Genomic DNA, 13,436 nt, shown 5'->3' on the forward strand with positions numbered 1-13,436 from the left:
TGAATATTCAATTTCCAACCACTAATGGTGAAATCAAGGACTAGAGTTTTATTTTCTTGGTCACGCAATTGTGGAACTTCGATCATGATAATACCATTTATTGGAAGCTCTCTCTTCTTCTCTTTCCTCGTAAGTCGTAACCCATATACAATTACATGCACGAGCCAAGAAAAATAGTACCACAAAACAAGGACTAAAGAAACGAGATTTAATAAAAAAAATTCTTTTGAATTAACAAAAAGAATACATGGAAGCTAAATTGGCTTTCATTTATCAATTATAAATCACCCACCAAAAAAAATAAAAAAAATAAATTTGTGTCGGTGTCCAGTTATCTTACTCAACATTTTATTCAAACCAATACTATCAAAAAATTAAAAGGTGGGATTTTTGTGTCCCATCCTTGATGTTACAACACTTTAATACAAAGATATGATTTATGTCTAATACACTAATACTCTAGATGCGTAGAAATACGAATATGTGTCCGCATTTTAATATGTCCAATGTATTGACGCATTTGATATAATCTCAACCCTTAATACAACATTAGCAAAAAAATTATATGCTTAGTCTACTAAGACCATTTGTTTCGTGAGTACTGGTGGCTTGATGATCATGAGCATGTCCAGCGGGGGACCTTGCATGGCGAAGATGCCTTTCTTGGGAGAGTAATTTTGCAAACCTGCAACAACATTAATTATATGCTTTTGCATTAGCTTAAAGTGAAAAACTAAAAACAAAACTTTTTTCTAAAGAAATTGTAGAATATATATAATAACAGTTTGATATATTTATTTTTAGTACCTTGTGAGGGCAGCTTCATTAGTTTCATGGTTAGAAGCCTCATAAACTCCTGTGTTCAGGTTCACCCTAGCAACTGGTTTCTTTAGCAACTCTTCACCAGCTTTCACAAGATCATCCAAATTTTGTTTTGTGGCCACGTCCACAGAAGTTACTGTCCCAACCAAGGTATCGTCCTGCATTGTTTTGATTCAAACTTGTCTATGTTAATTATGTGAACAAGAACTTTTGACTTTTATACCATGAATTTTATTACATACGACTTGCATAACAATGTGTCAATTCTTAAATACAAAACATAAAATGTAAGAAAAATATCAAAGTTTTTATTAATTTTACTATAAATGTTTCAAACTAATGTTGTAATAATAAATGTGATCATTATCACTTCAACACATAATAAATAAATGTTTAAATCAATTTTTTATTTCATGATGAAAAAGTCTCAATACACAATAAAAACCTCACAATATTTGTATGATACCTTTATTTTTTGTTGTAGTGAATCTGTGCATAATCTTATTTTATTTTGACCTATGATAAATTGACACTCTACTTGTCAAGAAAATGTTGTGAAATTTTGTTGTGCTCGTAGAAGAACTCGATTGGTGAACATTGATTTATAGGATTTGTGTGATAAAATATGTACTAACCCCTAGTCTCACCCAAAAAGTAATTAAAAAATTTATTTATTACTATATTATTGATGTGTCATTAATTGCATTTAGTAAGTTATTAATTTTTTTTTGGTAATAAAATTGGTCATAGTTGTAGTATTTTCTTATGTATTTCTTTTGATTATGGAAGGTCTGAATGATATAGATTTACCTGAATCCGCAAGTAATTTTTCTCAGAATGAAGGGCTTGAAAAACCACAGAGAGGTGGACATCAACCATATCTGCACTTGCGTGAGAAAATACATCAATAATTGGGGTGGAACCACCACTTGTTAACCAGTCTAGCAGGCCCCACTTAGCTGCCTTGAGTGCCCTGTATTTTCCTTCGGCTTTTTGTGAGCCAGTTCCTAATGATATCACCAGAAACCTTCCATAGTCCATTGGTTTTATTGGAAAGAAGTCAGAATTTCCTCGAATGATCTGCTTTGTCACTTCACCAATGGCAAGTAAAGCCTGAAATTGCACCAATTTAGTAATATTAGAATAACGGTTAAATGATCAAACTTATTATTTTTTAAACAGGTTTATAATAAAAAAATATTAGGAAACTTAATTATATATAATAATCATTAGGAGTCATGTGAAGTTTGAAAAAGACATATACCGGATTATTAGCAGCAACACCACCATCTGTAAGGTTAAATTCTCTCACGTTCCCCTCGTGGTCTACAGTTTCAAAGTAATAAGTTGGAAGATAAGTTGGGGCAGCTGAGGTTGCTATGCAAATATCTGAGAGTAAGGCATTCATGCTTGGGTTTTTCTTTACCTGTTTTCATGACCAAATCAAAGTAAATGTTAGTACAATTCAGCTCCATCATTTGCAGTCACTTTCTTATCCAGGGTTAATCTGAACCACTACATATATTGTGGAAATTAAAGGAAAAAAAAAGTACTGGGGTTAAAAAACCATTTTAATGAGATTAAGTGACAAACCTCATAGCTAGAAAAAATGGTTGGCTGGAGTGTTTTGATGTCAAATGATGGAATAACAACATTAGTCAATGTCTTTTCCAATTTTGTATGTCCTAGTTTTTCCTTAACAAGGTTATGCAGATATTTCCCATCATACTTTGGTCCAGCTAGAGCTTTGATAATCTTTATAAGATAAGGAAATACTGGAGAACTGCAATTTGGAAAAAATAATATCATGTTAAAAACCAAAACAAATGGGGTCAAGTCAATAATCAAACAGATATATATATATATATATATTATTGATATTTTTATATCTCATACTCTAATTTTTACCTGCTCTGTGGGAAGATATGAGGGCAGTGGTTTAAGTAGAAATCATTGATATCCTTGGCAGCAAAGACAGGTCGGTTATTTTCATCTGGAGCCGCTAGCATGGCAGTGACAAGACCACCTGTGCTTGTTCCTGAGATAACATCAAAATAATCTGCTATTCTTGCATCTTCACCATCCAGTTTCTGCACCATACATAAGCAAATATAGAGTAAGTACTTGGAAAGATTGCATGTTGAACCCTTATATATGATTTAACAAAGCAGAACTTCACTAGCGAAAGAAAAAAAAGTGTTGAATTTGTTTAGGTTTGTGGAATGAAACATGTATGATTAATATATAATATATAATATATTTTTCTACCTGAAGTTCAGATTCTAAAAAACTAAGGATAGTTCCTGGGATAATCCCTCTTATTCCACCACCATCAATGCTGAGAACAGTGATTAGATTTCCATAAGTTGGAGGTTGTAGGGGTACATTTGTTGAGCCCATTGGGATAAAGATGCAGGTAAGAGAGAGAGAGAGAGAGAGAGAGAAACTATTTTAAGGAAGTTAAAAAGAGATGATTATGTGACTCGATCTGTCTTCTTTTCATGGAAGTATGTGTATTTATAGTACTCCTCAGTCATCTCTTTGTCCAAACTCCAAGGATTCTACCGCGTCATTGGATTGGGCCATAAGCCTTAACAGAAAGTCATCGGATGAGATCAAGGTGTTTCAAATTTGACCAATAACTTGTACCTTTTCTGATATTGTTTACTTACATATATACTGAAAATTCATAAACCAATGTAGTGTTTGGAAAGTTCGGGTGAATTACAAGCATTGCCTCTTACTTTGTCACAAAAATTGCCCCTTTAGGCTATGGTCACTGTAAGTGAGAATTGTAGGTAAGACCACTTCAAAAGAATTGTAGGTGAGCATGAGTTTGGTTAGACCATAAAGGCAATATGGGACTAGTTAGGCAACAGGCCTAACAAAGGGGCTCATGAATGGCTACCCCCAAGTTAATCCCTACCTAGTGGCTAAAATTATATTTATTATTATTCTCAAGCTTTGCTTTTGCTACATTCAATGGCTGCAACATTCAAGAATAACAAGTCTTTTCATTTTACATGTTAATTTGATTTGCAAAAGGCAGCGCCGCAAGTAACCAAAAGATGTGTTAGATATATACATGTGAGTAGAATGTTCATATAGAGAAAAAGAAGAGAAGTTGAGAAATTAATAATATAGTGGAGCTCCTATGTCATATTAAGGACTCCATTGGAGTTTTCCCAAGTATTATCTTCCCAACATGATGATGATGTTGGGGAGATAAACACCTTGGGCTCAATTGGAGTTTTCCTAAGTATTATCTTCCCAACATGATGGTGATGTTAGGGAGATAAAACACTTTAAGGACACACTTAACTCAAAAGGTTTAACTGTTATGAGTTCAATTATGTTATATTAACCATTTATTATTAATATTATTATTCAATTTAGGACTTCAATAACGTGTATATACCCAACCGGTTATCATATCATTGAAAAGTCATTTGAGGTATATGTCAGAATTCAATATTCAAATAAATGTGTACAATTCAATTACATCTAATGCTTAAAGGAAATGTGAAAAACTTGATAATTCTATTGGCCTTATGATTTTTGTCTTCAAATCGTGTTGAATTATTGACCCTATGTATCTATACCATTTTGCAAATCCGACATGCATGGTTATTCATTCTTAAAAGATTTGATTGTTCTGTCAAAAAGGAAAAGAAGTAAGTCTTATAGCTACGATACTTTTAGTTTTGGTAAATTTTCCAGTTGACATAGTCAAACTTTTGAGACCGTTGTCTAGGTTATGCTTCCTTTTCTCTTTGGCTAAAACAAACGTGAAGAAAGGGCAAATGGAATTTTAAATGTGAAGAATATTATATCCATTATCAGAGGATAACTTGCAAAGGCAATTCTAGTGACCGAGTACTTGTTAGAATTCAACAATTCAACATATGTGTACCATTCAATTTCAAGCGCTGCATAAAAGAAATGTAAAAACTTGGTCATTCTATTGGCCTTATGCATTGTTTTCAAAACTTGATCATTTCTAGGACCTTCGGTAGAGATTAATGAGAGAAAAAATAAAAATTACAGTAGAGATTAATGAAAGAACTGCAGCATGAAATTATGCAACTTGTCTCTAAATCTTAAACTAATAGGAAAATGGTGAATTAAATCATTTAGCCATTATTCTAACCGTAAGTAGTTCATGTTGAGAGTTTACTAAGTTTTTTTCTTGACAGGAACATAGATTTAGCACCACCTGTTTAGAATTTTCTATGACAGTATTTGACTTACTGCATTTCCAATCTAGTATTAACTGATATTTGTATTGCTGCAATATTTTTAAATCAATTATTTGCAGTTTACTAGCAAGGCAGGAAGAAGATTAATTTATGTTTTGAGAAGGGAACAAATTAAGTATGAAAATTGATAATATCTTTCCTGTTAGACTTTATAACGTTAGGAATAAGCATGATGACAACATTTGAAAAAGACGCATCAACATACATCTCAGAAGACCATCATAAGTTAAAAAAAAAAATTCACAGAAGCTAGTGCACGGGTGGTATATATTAAATGATATATTATTATTTTTTATACAAGATAGAAAATCTACTTTAGCCTAATTTAAGTATATATGTATGTGAAACTCCCTTTTAAATACTTAAATCTCGACTTTTGTCCTCCACACTTTACAAACACTTACACTTTTGAAGTGACCATCGCATCAAAGATATGCGATTATAATGATATATTACTAAAGGTTTAAAGCTTGGCTTTCTTTGTTTTTATATTAGGAAAATGCACAAAAGTGGAAGCCAAAAAAGTAAATTGTGAAAGATGAGTCTTCTATTGCCCAATTTTGACTGCACAAACTGATAATATTAACAATAACATTCTTGATAAATGTAAGTGCACCCATACCCAGCCGCAAGACATTTTTTTATGCATGGCTGAGGGCTTGAAGCCAGAGCAAAGACAATACATTCACATGGATGGCTATAGATCCAACTCAGTATAAACAAAACACCAATTAGAATAAATACTAAAAACTAGAACAACAACAATAATAAACAATAAATTAAAACTTAAAGCTCAATCTGTCTCTCACAAGACTAGCTGATATCTTTACCAAGCCTCCTCCACCAAGATGTTTTCGTGCATTAGCTGCCAAATTCAAGTTGGTCACCACTCACCCAAATGAGTTTGTGAGAGGCTGTTAGAATATAAGCCCAAGGTGCTTAGGCCAATTATTCTAGGTTTCTTGTACTACACTTATATTACTTATACAACGTATCTTGTCTACCTATATAAAAGACAGACCTTTGTACTTTATTCTATATAGTTTAATACACAGTCTTGTAGACTTTAGCAAGAGGACTCAAACAAATTACTGACTAGGCTCCATTTCATTGCACTGGAAGCCTGTTCAAAGTTCCATGGAAATATGTTACATTAACTTTATATCATTTCTGCAGTTCTTAGATTAACATCAGTTATGTTTCGCATCTCATTTCTGCAGTGATGAGGTTTCGCGACAGTGCTTCTCTTTTGAGAGTAGCTTTGCAAACCTGCATTATTTAGATAAAAGCTATTGTTATTATTAACAATGCAGATTTTTTTTACTTCACAAAAATTTGAATAATCTACACCTTATGAGAGCCTCCTCATTAGTCTCATGTTTAGAAGGCTCCAGATTACCAGTCTATAAGTTCACCCTTGAGACCGGTTTCTTTAATAATCCTTCTGCAACTTTTGCAAGGATTTCCGTATTCTTCTTGGTGGAAATATCAACAGAAGACATTTCTCCCTTTAGTGTATCATCCTGAAATGTCAATGTTAAGATAATTTTTAAATGATTAAAGTTGTCTTTTTCCATTGACTTAAACTTTTAGAACAAGTGGTAACTAATTTATCACTCTCATATTAATGTGCCAACATGGGTATTGACTATGAAGTTACATCCCTTGCAATTTTTGGACTCAAGGCATCAGTTAAAATCAATCAATGAAATACTGAATTGAATAAAACTTGTGTACAGTAGTATCTGCACACATTGGACTTAAGCATTGAAGTTTAGTTTTTACCTGAATTCGGAGGTAGTTATTTAACTATCGAGAGCTTTAAAAACAACAGAAAGGTGAAAGTCCACTATATGAGCACTTGCTTGAGTGAACACATTCACCAATGGGGCAGAGTGATAACCCCCCGAATATACCCCACCGAGCTGCTTCTTTGGCGGTGTATTTCTCTTCAACTTTTGCTGAACCAGTTCCTGGTGATAGAACCAGAAATCGACCATAATCTGCTGTCTTTATGGAAATGAACTTAGGACTCCCCCGGTTAATCTCTTTTGTCACTTCGCCAAGGGTAATCAAAGTCTACAGAATCATATGAGAATTAGACAATGATATTGATAAGAGAGTATGATTTCAGAGAGAATAAAAAAGCGACGTATACTAAACTTATGACCGGATTATTAGCAGCTACACCACCATCAATAAGATTGAATTTTCTCACTCTTCCAGTTGAGTCTTTGGTATCAAAATTATGGGCAGGGAAATATGTTGGGGCAGCTGAGGTTCCAATGCATATATCTGAAAGTAAGGCATCAAAGTGTGCATGGTTCTTCACCTAATTAAGGCATGGATACAAATATATGTTAGTTCTTTTTGGTTTATGTGAAGTGTTAATTCCTTCTCATTAGACTGGATTAATTTCAGGTAAAGTTAAAAACTTGGATTAATTTAAAAACCTCATAGCTGGAGAAAATGGCTGGCTGGAGTTGCTTGATGTCAAAGTTTGGGATTACCACATTGGTCAGTGTGTGGCGTAATTGAGAATTCCCTAGTTTTTCCTTCAGAAGGCTATGAAGATACTTTCCATCGTATTTTGGTCCTGTTATGGCTTTGATCAATTTTGTTGCTTGAGCAAATGGAGAATTGTTGCTTAAGCATATTAGTATAGTGTTATTTAATATGGAATAAGACATAGTGATAGCATGAAAAACATTGAGGCTCAATTGTTACCGATCTTGAGGAAAGATTTTAGGTCCATTATCAAAATAGAAGGCCTTGATGTCTTTTGCAGCATACATGGGGCGTTTGCTTTCATTTCGTGCAGTTAGCATGGCAGTCAAAAGACCTCCTGTGCTTGTCCCTGCGATCACATCAAAATAATCTGCAATTCTAGCTTCGGGGCCATCAATTTTCTGCACAAGGTAAAAAATGTAAAAAAAAACCATGTGAAAAAAATAGTCATGCATGTTAATTGCTGTACGTGCAAAAAATGAGACTATTGGGCTGGGCCTCACTCAGGCTCACAATCCATTTGTAAAGTGGGTTTGGATTTCCTACGTTGGATTGTTCTTAGCACAGAGACTCACCAAAATTGTATTTTTATCACTCTGGATTACTCACCTCACTCTATTCTCTGTTTCTTTGCAAGTCTTTCCAACCCCTTTTCCTCCTTTAGCTTCTCATATTTATAGCCAAGCGTTAGTGGAGGGATTATAATTGCTTTCAAAGTTAGTGTAATAGGAGGTCCAATATCATTAATCGTAAGTGGGTGTTTAGGTAGGAGTGGGGTGAGGTGAGAGTGGCCTTGGAACTGGTTCCCACTCTAGTAGGTATGCTCGGTAGTGATATTCCCCAAGGCACTACTGGGCATACAAGGGATGGTGTATCTGAATGCCTTTCTTCTTGCTTGGGAATGGTTCACCGAGCAAGGACCAGGTGGTAAAACAAGGTGCATGCTAATGTAGATTGTCTACTCTTCAGACTTTTAAGCAGTACAAAGCTTGGGCCCGTGGCTATTGTAGGTTCGGGCTGGGGCCATAGACCGCATTGCTGAGTCAAAACCCAAGGCCCAAATGGGTCTGGATACCACAGTGCCGTACAATTGCCATTACTATTTTGAATAACTTATATGTAGTACCACTTTAGTCAATTTTTATCAAGCTCAAGCTTGTCAAATGGCCTTCTAGAAGTTAATCTACACGCATGTCTTGTAAGTGACTATATTGGGATGAAAGTTACTAATCAAACCCATTTTTTATTTGAAAAAAAAAAAAAAAAAAAAGCAATTATGCAGGCTACCAATGATTGGTTTCTTTTTCCTATTAAATAAGAACTTTAGATTGAAAACTAATATTTCAACTTTATACACACAGATGACATGTACCAACTGGCTGGTATATAACAATATTGTAATCTGTAACTCAGACTCAAGGAAGCTAAGTATGATTCCTGGAATAATCCCCCTTACTCCACCTCCATCAATGCTAAGAACAGTAATGAAGTTTCCATGTGTTGGAGGCCGCAGGGGTGATATTGTTTTTTCCATAAGGGACTGGGATTAGAATATGATTATAGGGCTAGGAGGTTAATTGTGCTGCCGGAAACTACATAGCTAGGGGCGTAGCCATGATTTTTTACATGGGGGGCCGATTTTTGACGACGATGATTATTATCGTTGTATGGACAATCTATATATTTAGGTTGATATGGACCTTCTTTGAGATAAGCTCGTCGTATTTCATCTTGTTTGTTGATAGAAAATTCACATATTTGTTTACGTGATCCTAGATCACGATCTATCTATTCAAATTGAATTCTTGAACATTTGGAGGGGTGTTCATCAGACATTGAAGTATCAACATTTATTTCTATAGCCACATTTGTTTTTACAGCCACAAATGTCCTAAATTTTGAATTGCTAACATCTTTTTTCTTTAAGAATGCATCAATTATTTTTCGTTTGCTCATAATTCTTTTAGAATTAAGAATATGACTCAAAAATTAACCCGAAAAGAACTTAAAAAATAAAATCTTAATTATAAATTTTTACTTAATTATATGGATGTTATTCATACTCAAGAAAAAAATAAAATTTCCACTATAATTTAAATAGTCAACCCATCATCATTCCTATTATTCAAATTTTCCTATATTTTAGTTTTTTTTTAATTAAGAATAACCCCTCAAACAAAAGCAAAAGTTAAACACACAAGTACACAGCATAAACCAAAAAAGTTTAACAATACCCACTGTCACATGATATCTAACTAATCAAAAATAGGTAATAAATCAAAAAAATTTTACCTTAGAAACTTTATCTTCACAAAGTGCAAACTTTATCTTCCCTTCAAGACTCATCACAAACAACCTCACTATGCCCATGCCTTCAACCATATATTTCTTTAAAAATCTATGAAAAATTAAAGAGCATGTGATTATTTAAGTGTAGTGTGGGGCCTAATAATTCATGGACCAGGCCCATTTGCCCTTAGAGAGTCCAAAGGCCCGGGCCGAGGAGAACTGTGGCCCAAGCTCTACAATACAGAGCACAAAACAATTTTGGGAGGCAGCCGAGGACAGTTTAGTCCTCGGCAGATCCTGAATCCCATCGGAATAAAGGGGTAAAACTGGTATAGGGACGAATTTGTAAGGAGATCCAAAATATCTTGGGGAAGTTATCCTTACTACCCTTCCAGATAAGACCCAACACATGACAGAGCCGTACTCTGCAGCCTTATCAACCATCCCCAACAATTCCGGGATTAGACTGATGGGACAAATACCAGTCTTGTAAAGATTGACCCTACACGTGGACGAAGGACAATTAACGCAGACGAGTATAAAAGAAGAAGGAAAGTAAATCTAAAGCGAGTCCCATCCCACCTCCGAAAAAGAAAGACTACATGGGGGAGAACCTCTCAACAACACCGGACCTCACTGAAGAAAGTCCGTCGTTGGGTAACCGGGATAAGGCCTCAATGGTCCTCGGATCAACTCCGAGGAGTCCCATCCCATAGGGTGCGACGCCTTAGGGCTTAAATATTCAAGCCCAACTCCTTTTCCTATAGGAATCCCTCCAAAATCAGGATCGGAACATCGCCCCGCGACCAAACCCAAGCTTTTCAAGCCCACTCTCTACAAATCATATTGTGAGGGATCTTTCGTGTGTGAGCCCAAAAATGTTAATGGGCCGCAAAGGAATCGTGCCCTTACAATTGGCGCCGTCTGTGGGAAAGCTTGCGCGTTGGCGCAGGTGGCGGTGGAATCAACTCATTGGCAAGCAGAAATTTCTGGGATCTCCTCCATCTCCGGCGACATATAGTTGTCGCTCCGACGAAAACTTCTGCTAGGGGCTACACCTCGCAGTACTAAGGGCACGGGCATCTCTAGGGGCTTCCAGCCTCGAGCCAACTTTCCCCGCCCTGGTGTAGGGGCTTATGGAAAAAAAAATAAATAAATAAATCAAGTACAAAAAAGAAAATCTTATAAGTTTTGGACAGAACCAAGGCCTTGTATGGTCCTCGGACTCAAGCCTATGGGGAAACCAAGTACATAAAAAGATCATAAGTTTTGGACAGAACCAAGGCCTTGCATGGTCCTCGGACTCAAGCCTATGGGGAAACCAAGTACAAAAAAGAAAATCTTATAAGTTTTGGACAGAACCAAGGCCTTGCATGGTCCTCGGACTCAAGCCTATGGGGAAACCAAGTAAAAAACCAAGTACAAGATCATAAGTTTTGGACAGAACCAAGGCCTTGCATGGTCCTCGGACTCAAGCCTATGGGGAAACCAAGTACAAAAAAGAAAATCTTATAAGTTTTGGACAGAACCAAGGCCTTGCATGGTCCTCGGACTCAAGCCTATGGGGAAACCAAGTACAAAAAAGAAAAATAAGTTTTGGACAGAACCAAGGCCTTGCATGGTCCTCGGACTCAAGCCTATGGGGAAACCAAGTACAAAAAGAAAATCTTATAAGTTTTGGACAGAACCAAGGCCTTGCATGGTCCTCGGACTCAAGCCTATGGGGAAACCAAGTACAAAAAAAATATAAGTTTTGGACAGAACCAAGGCCTTGCATGGTCCTCGGACTCAAGCCTATGGGGAAACCAAGTACATAAAAAGATCATAAGTTTTGGACAGAACCAAGGCCTTGCATGGTCCTCGGACTCAAGCCTATGGGGAAACCAAGTACATAAAAAGATCATAAGTTTTGGACAGAACCAAGGCCTTGCATGGTCCTCGGACTCAAGCCTATGGGGAAACCAAGTACATAAAAAGATCACAAGTTTTGGACAGAACCAAGGCCTTGCATGGTCCACGGACTCAAGCCTATGGGGAAACCAAGTACTATGGCACGTAAACCTCAAGATCCATCCGAAGAGAACTCCTCATTAACAATTGGGTCAATCCCTTAATTGCATGGGTTCCCCGGTCTACCCTCGGATCCCCCGTACCAAAGGGAATGATGCGCTACGGTACATCATATTACCCGAAAGCACAAAGTCCTTCGCTACTCGACTATCATCTCAGACGAATTGTTTAGAGTTTATCGTTCTCGGGAATTGGTCTAGCGTGCATCGCGCAGCGCTCAACAGCTATCTCGGTTAGTTCCATGAATTTAATCTATTGAGGATTACCATTGTTATACTTGATAATATTTGCGAGTTTAAACTAATAAGGGTTGGTGTTAAAGTGTTCTTCTGCCCAGAATACTGTTAAAGGCAGGCTTAGACTTAATATTCCGACCCAAAGTGGTTGTTGCAAAAAAAAAGTATGTATAAAGAAATAAACACATCTTTTATTAAGACAAAAGAACAGTACAGTGTACAATAAAAGCTGAAACAAGCTTACATTAGAGTTAACTGCGTAAGCAAAAGAAAAGTACAAAAGAGTGAAGATGATGCCGAGGAGATAGCTCAGAGGAGAGATTGGCTACTGTTCCAAGATGTTGTCTAAGGAAACTATTCCTCGACGCTTCTACATGCCCATAACTCAGGCAGCCAAAGAACCTGACCTCAGGCTAACACCATCTACAGAAAAGGTGTAGGGAGCCGGAAGTGGGGAAGCCCCCGTAAAAATTTGCCTGCTACAAGGCAGACGGCGCTGATGGCGGAAATTCTTTCTTCGGACATACTAAAAATCTGGCATGACCAGAGCCTGCTTCGGATTTTGACTAAAAGAGGGAGGAACCCCATTTTTCTCCTGTCAAAACGGAGGACTGGCCCAAATCTGTGCCATCCTTGTCCATACCGTATCCCCTTGAGGATTCGGTGCCTCTGAAGCACGCGGAGACCTTTCACCCCCATCCACGCCTCAAACATCTTGCTTTAAGGCAGTGGCACTAGAAAGAGAGATCGCGGATATGGAAGAAATATGGTTCTGAGGGGAGTAGGAGAGTTCATGTGCAAGTGAAGTGATCCCTTATCCTATTTATACCCAGAAGTTAACCGGTGGCATTTGATTCGTGCAAGTTTCCAAGGAACGCTACGGACGAAGCAGACTTGGCTCAATTCCAACTTCATCCTCAGTCGTAGGATTTGAAGATCCTCGAGAAGGCGCACCTCGAACACTGGGACGCCAAAAAGTACCGCGTGACCAAAAATTACGGAAATGCCTCTAAATCTGTGGGCCTGGTAAATTCGCGGCCCAGGCCCATTCTGCATGGAAGCTCACGGACTATGGCCCACACCAAGGAATAACCGTTGCCGATGACAACTTCCTGCTCGGCAGCTTATGAGACACCTGAGGAAAGACAAGTGCATAAAAAAAAAAGGGAGAGCATAAAGTTTTGGACAGAACCAAGGCCTTGTATGGTCTTCGGACTCAAGCCTATGGGGAAACCAAGTACAAAAAACTATT

The 13,436-nt window shown here is 37.0% G+C and overlaps 1 protein-coding gene and 1 pseudogene across 1 annotated transcript; both read right to left on the bottom strand.

Moving 5' to 3' along the window:
• Positions 1-250: 250 nt before the first annotated feature.
• On the bottom strand, positions 251-3,425 carry LOC115974207 (patatin-like protein 2). The gene is made up of 7 exons (XM_031094451.1): positions 3,091-3,425; positions 2,731-2,912; positions 2,416-2,605; positions 2,087-2,248; positions 1,633-1,935; positions 808-980; positions 251-685 (listed from the first exon to the last, which is right to left on the bottom strand). Exons 1-7 carry the CDS (start codon positions 3,220-3,222, stop codon positions 562-564), a joined length of 1,266 nt encoding a protein of 421 aa, XP_030950311.1. The 5' UTR covers positions 3,223-3,425; the 3' UTR covers positions 251-561.
• A 2,387-nt stretch (positions 3,426-5,812) lies between these two features.
• LOC115974214 lies at positions 5,813-9,038 on the bottom strand (annotated as a pseudogene).
• Between the last annotated feature and the right edge of the window lie 4,398 nt (positions 9,039-13,436).

This window comes from Quercus lobata, chromosome 2 (genome assembly GCF_001633185.2).
Source record: "Quercus lobata isolate SW786 chromosome 2, ValleyOak3.0 Primary Assembly, whole genome shotgun sequence".
Taxonomy (NCBI): domain Eukaryota; kingdom Viridiplantae; phylum Streptophyta; class Magnoliopsida; order Fagales; family Fagaceae; genus Quercus; species Quercus lobata.

Bases quoted from the DNA above. Each gene is read 5' to 3' on its own strand.
- LOC115974207 (XM_031094451.1), bottom strand. From the start codon at position 3,222: ATGGGCTCAACAAATGTACCCCTACAACCTCCAACTTATGGAAATCTA. The intron at 2,913-3,090 runs GTAGAAAAATAT...TGTATGGTGCAG, and splicing joins TTTTAGAATCTGAACTTCAG to AAACTGGATGGTGAAGATGC. The intron at 981-1,632 runs GTAAATCTATAT...AAAACAATGCAG, and splicing joins AAAATTACTTGCGGATTCAG to GACGATACCTTGGTTGGGAC.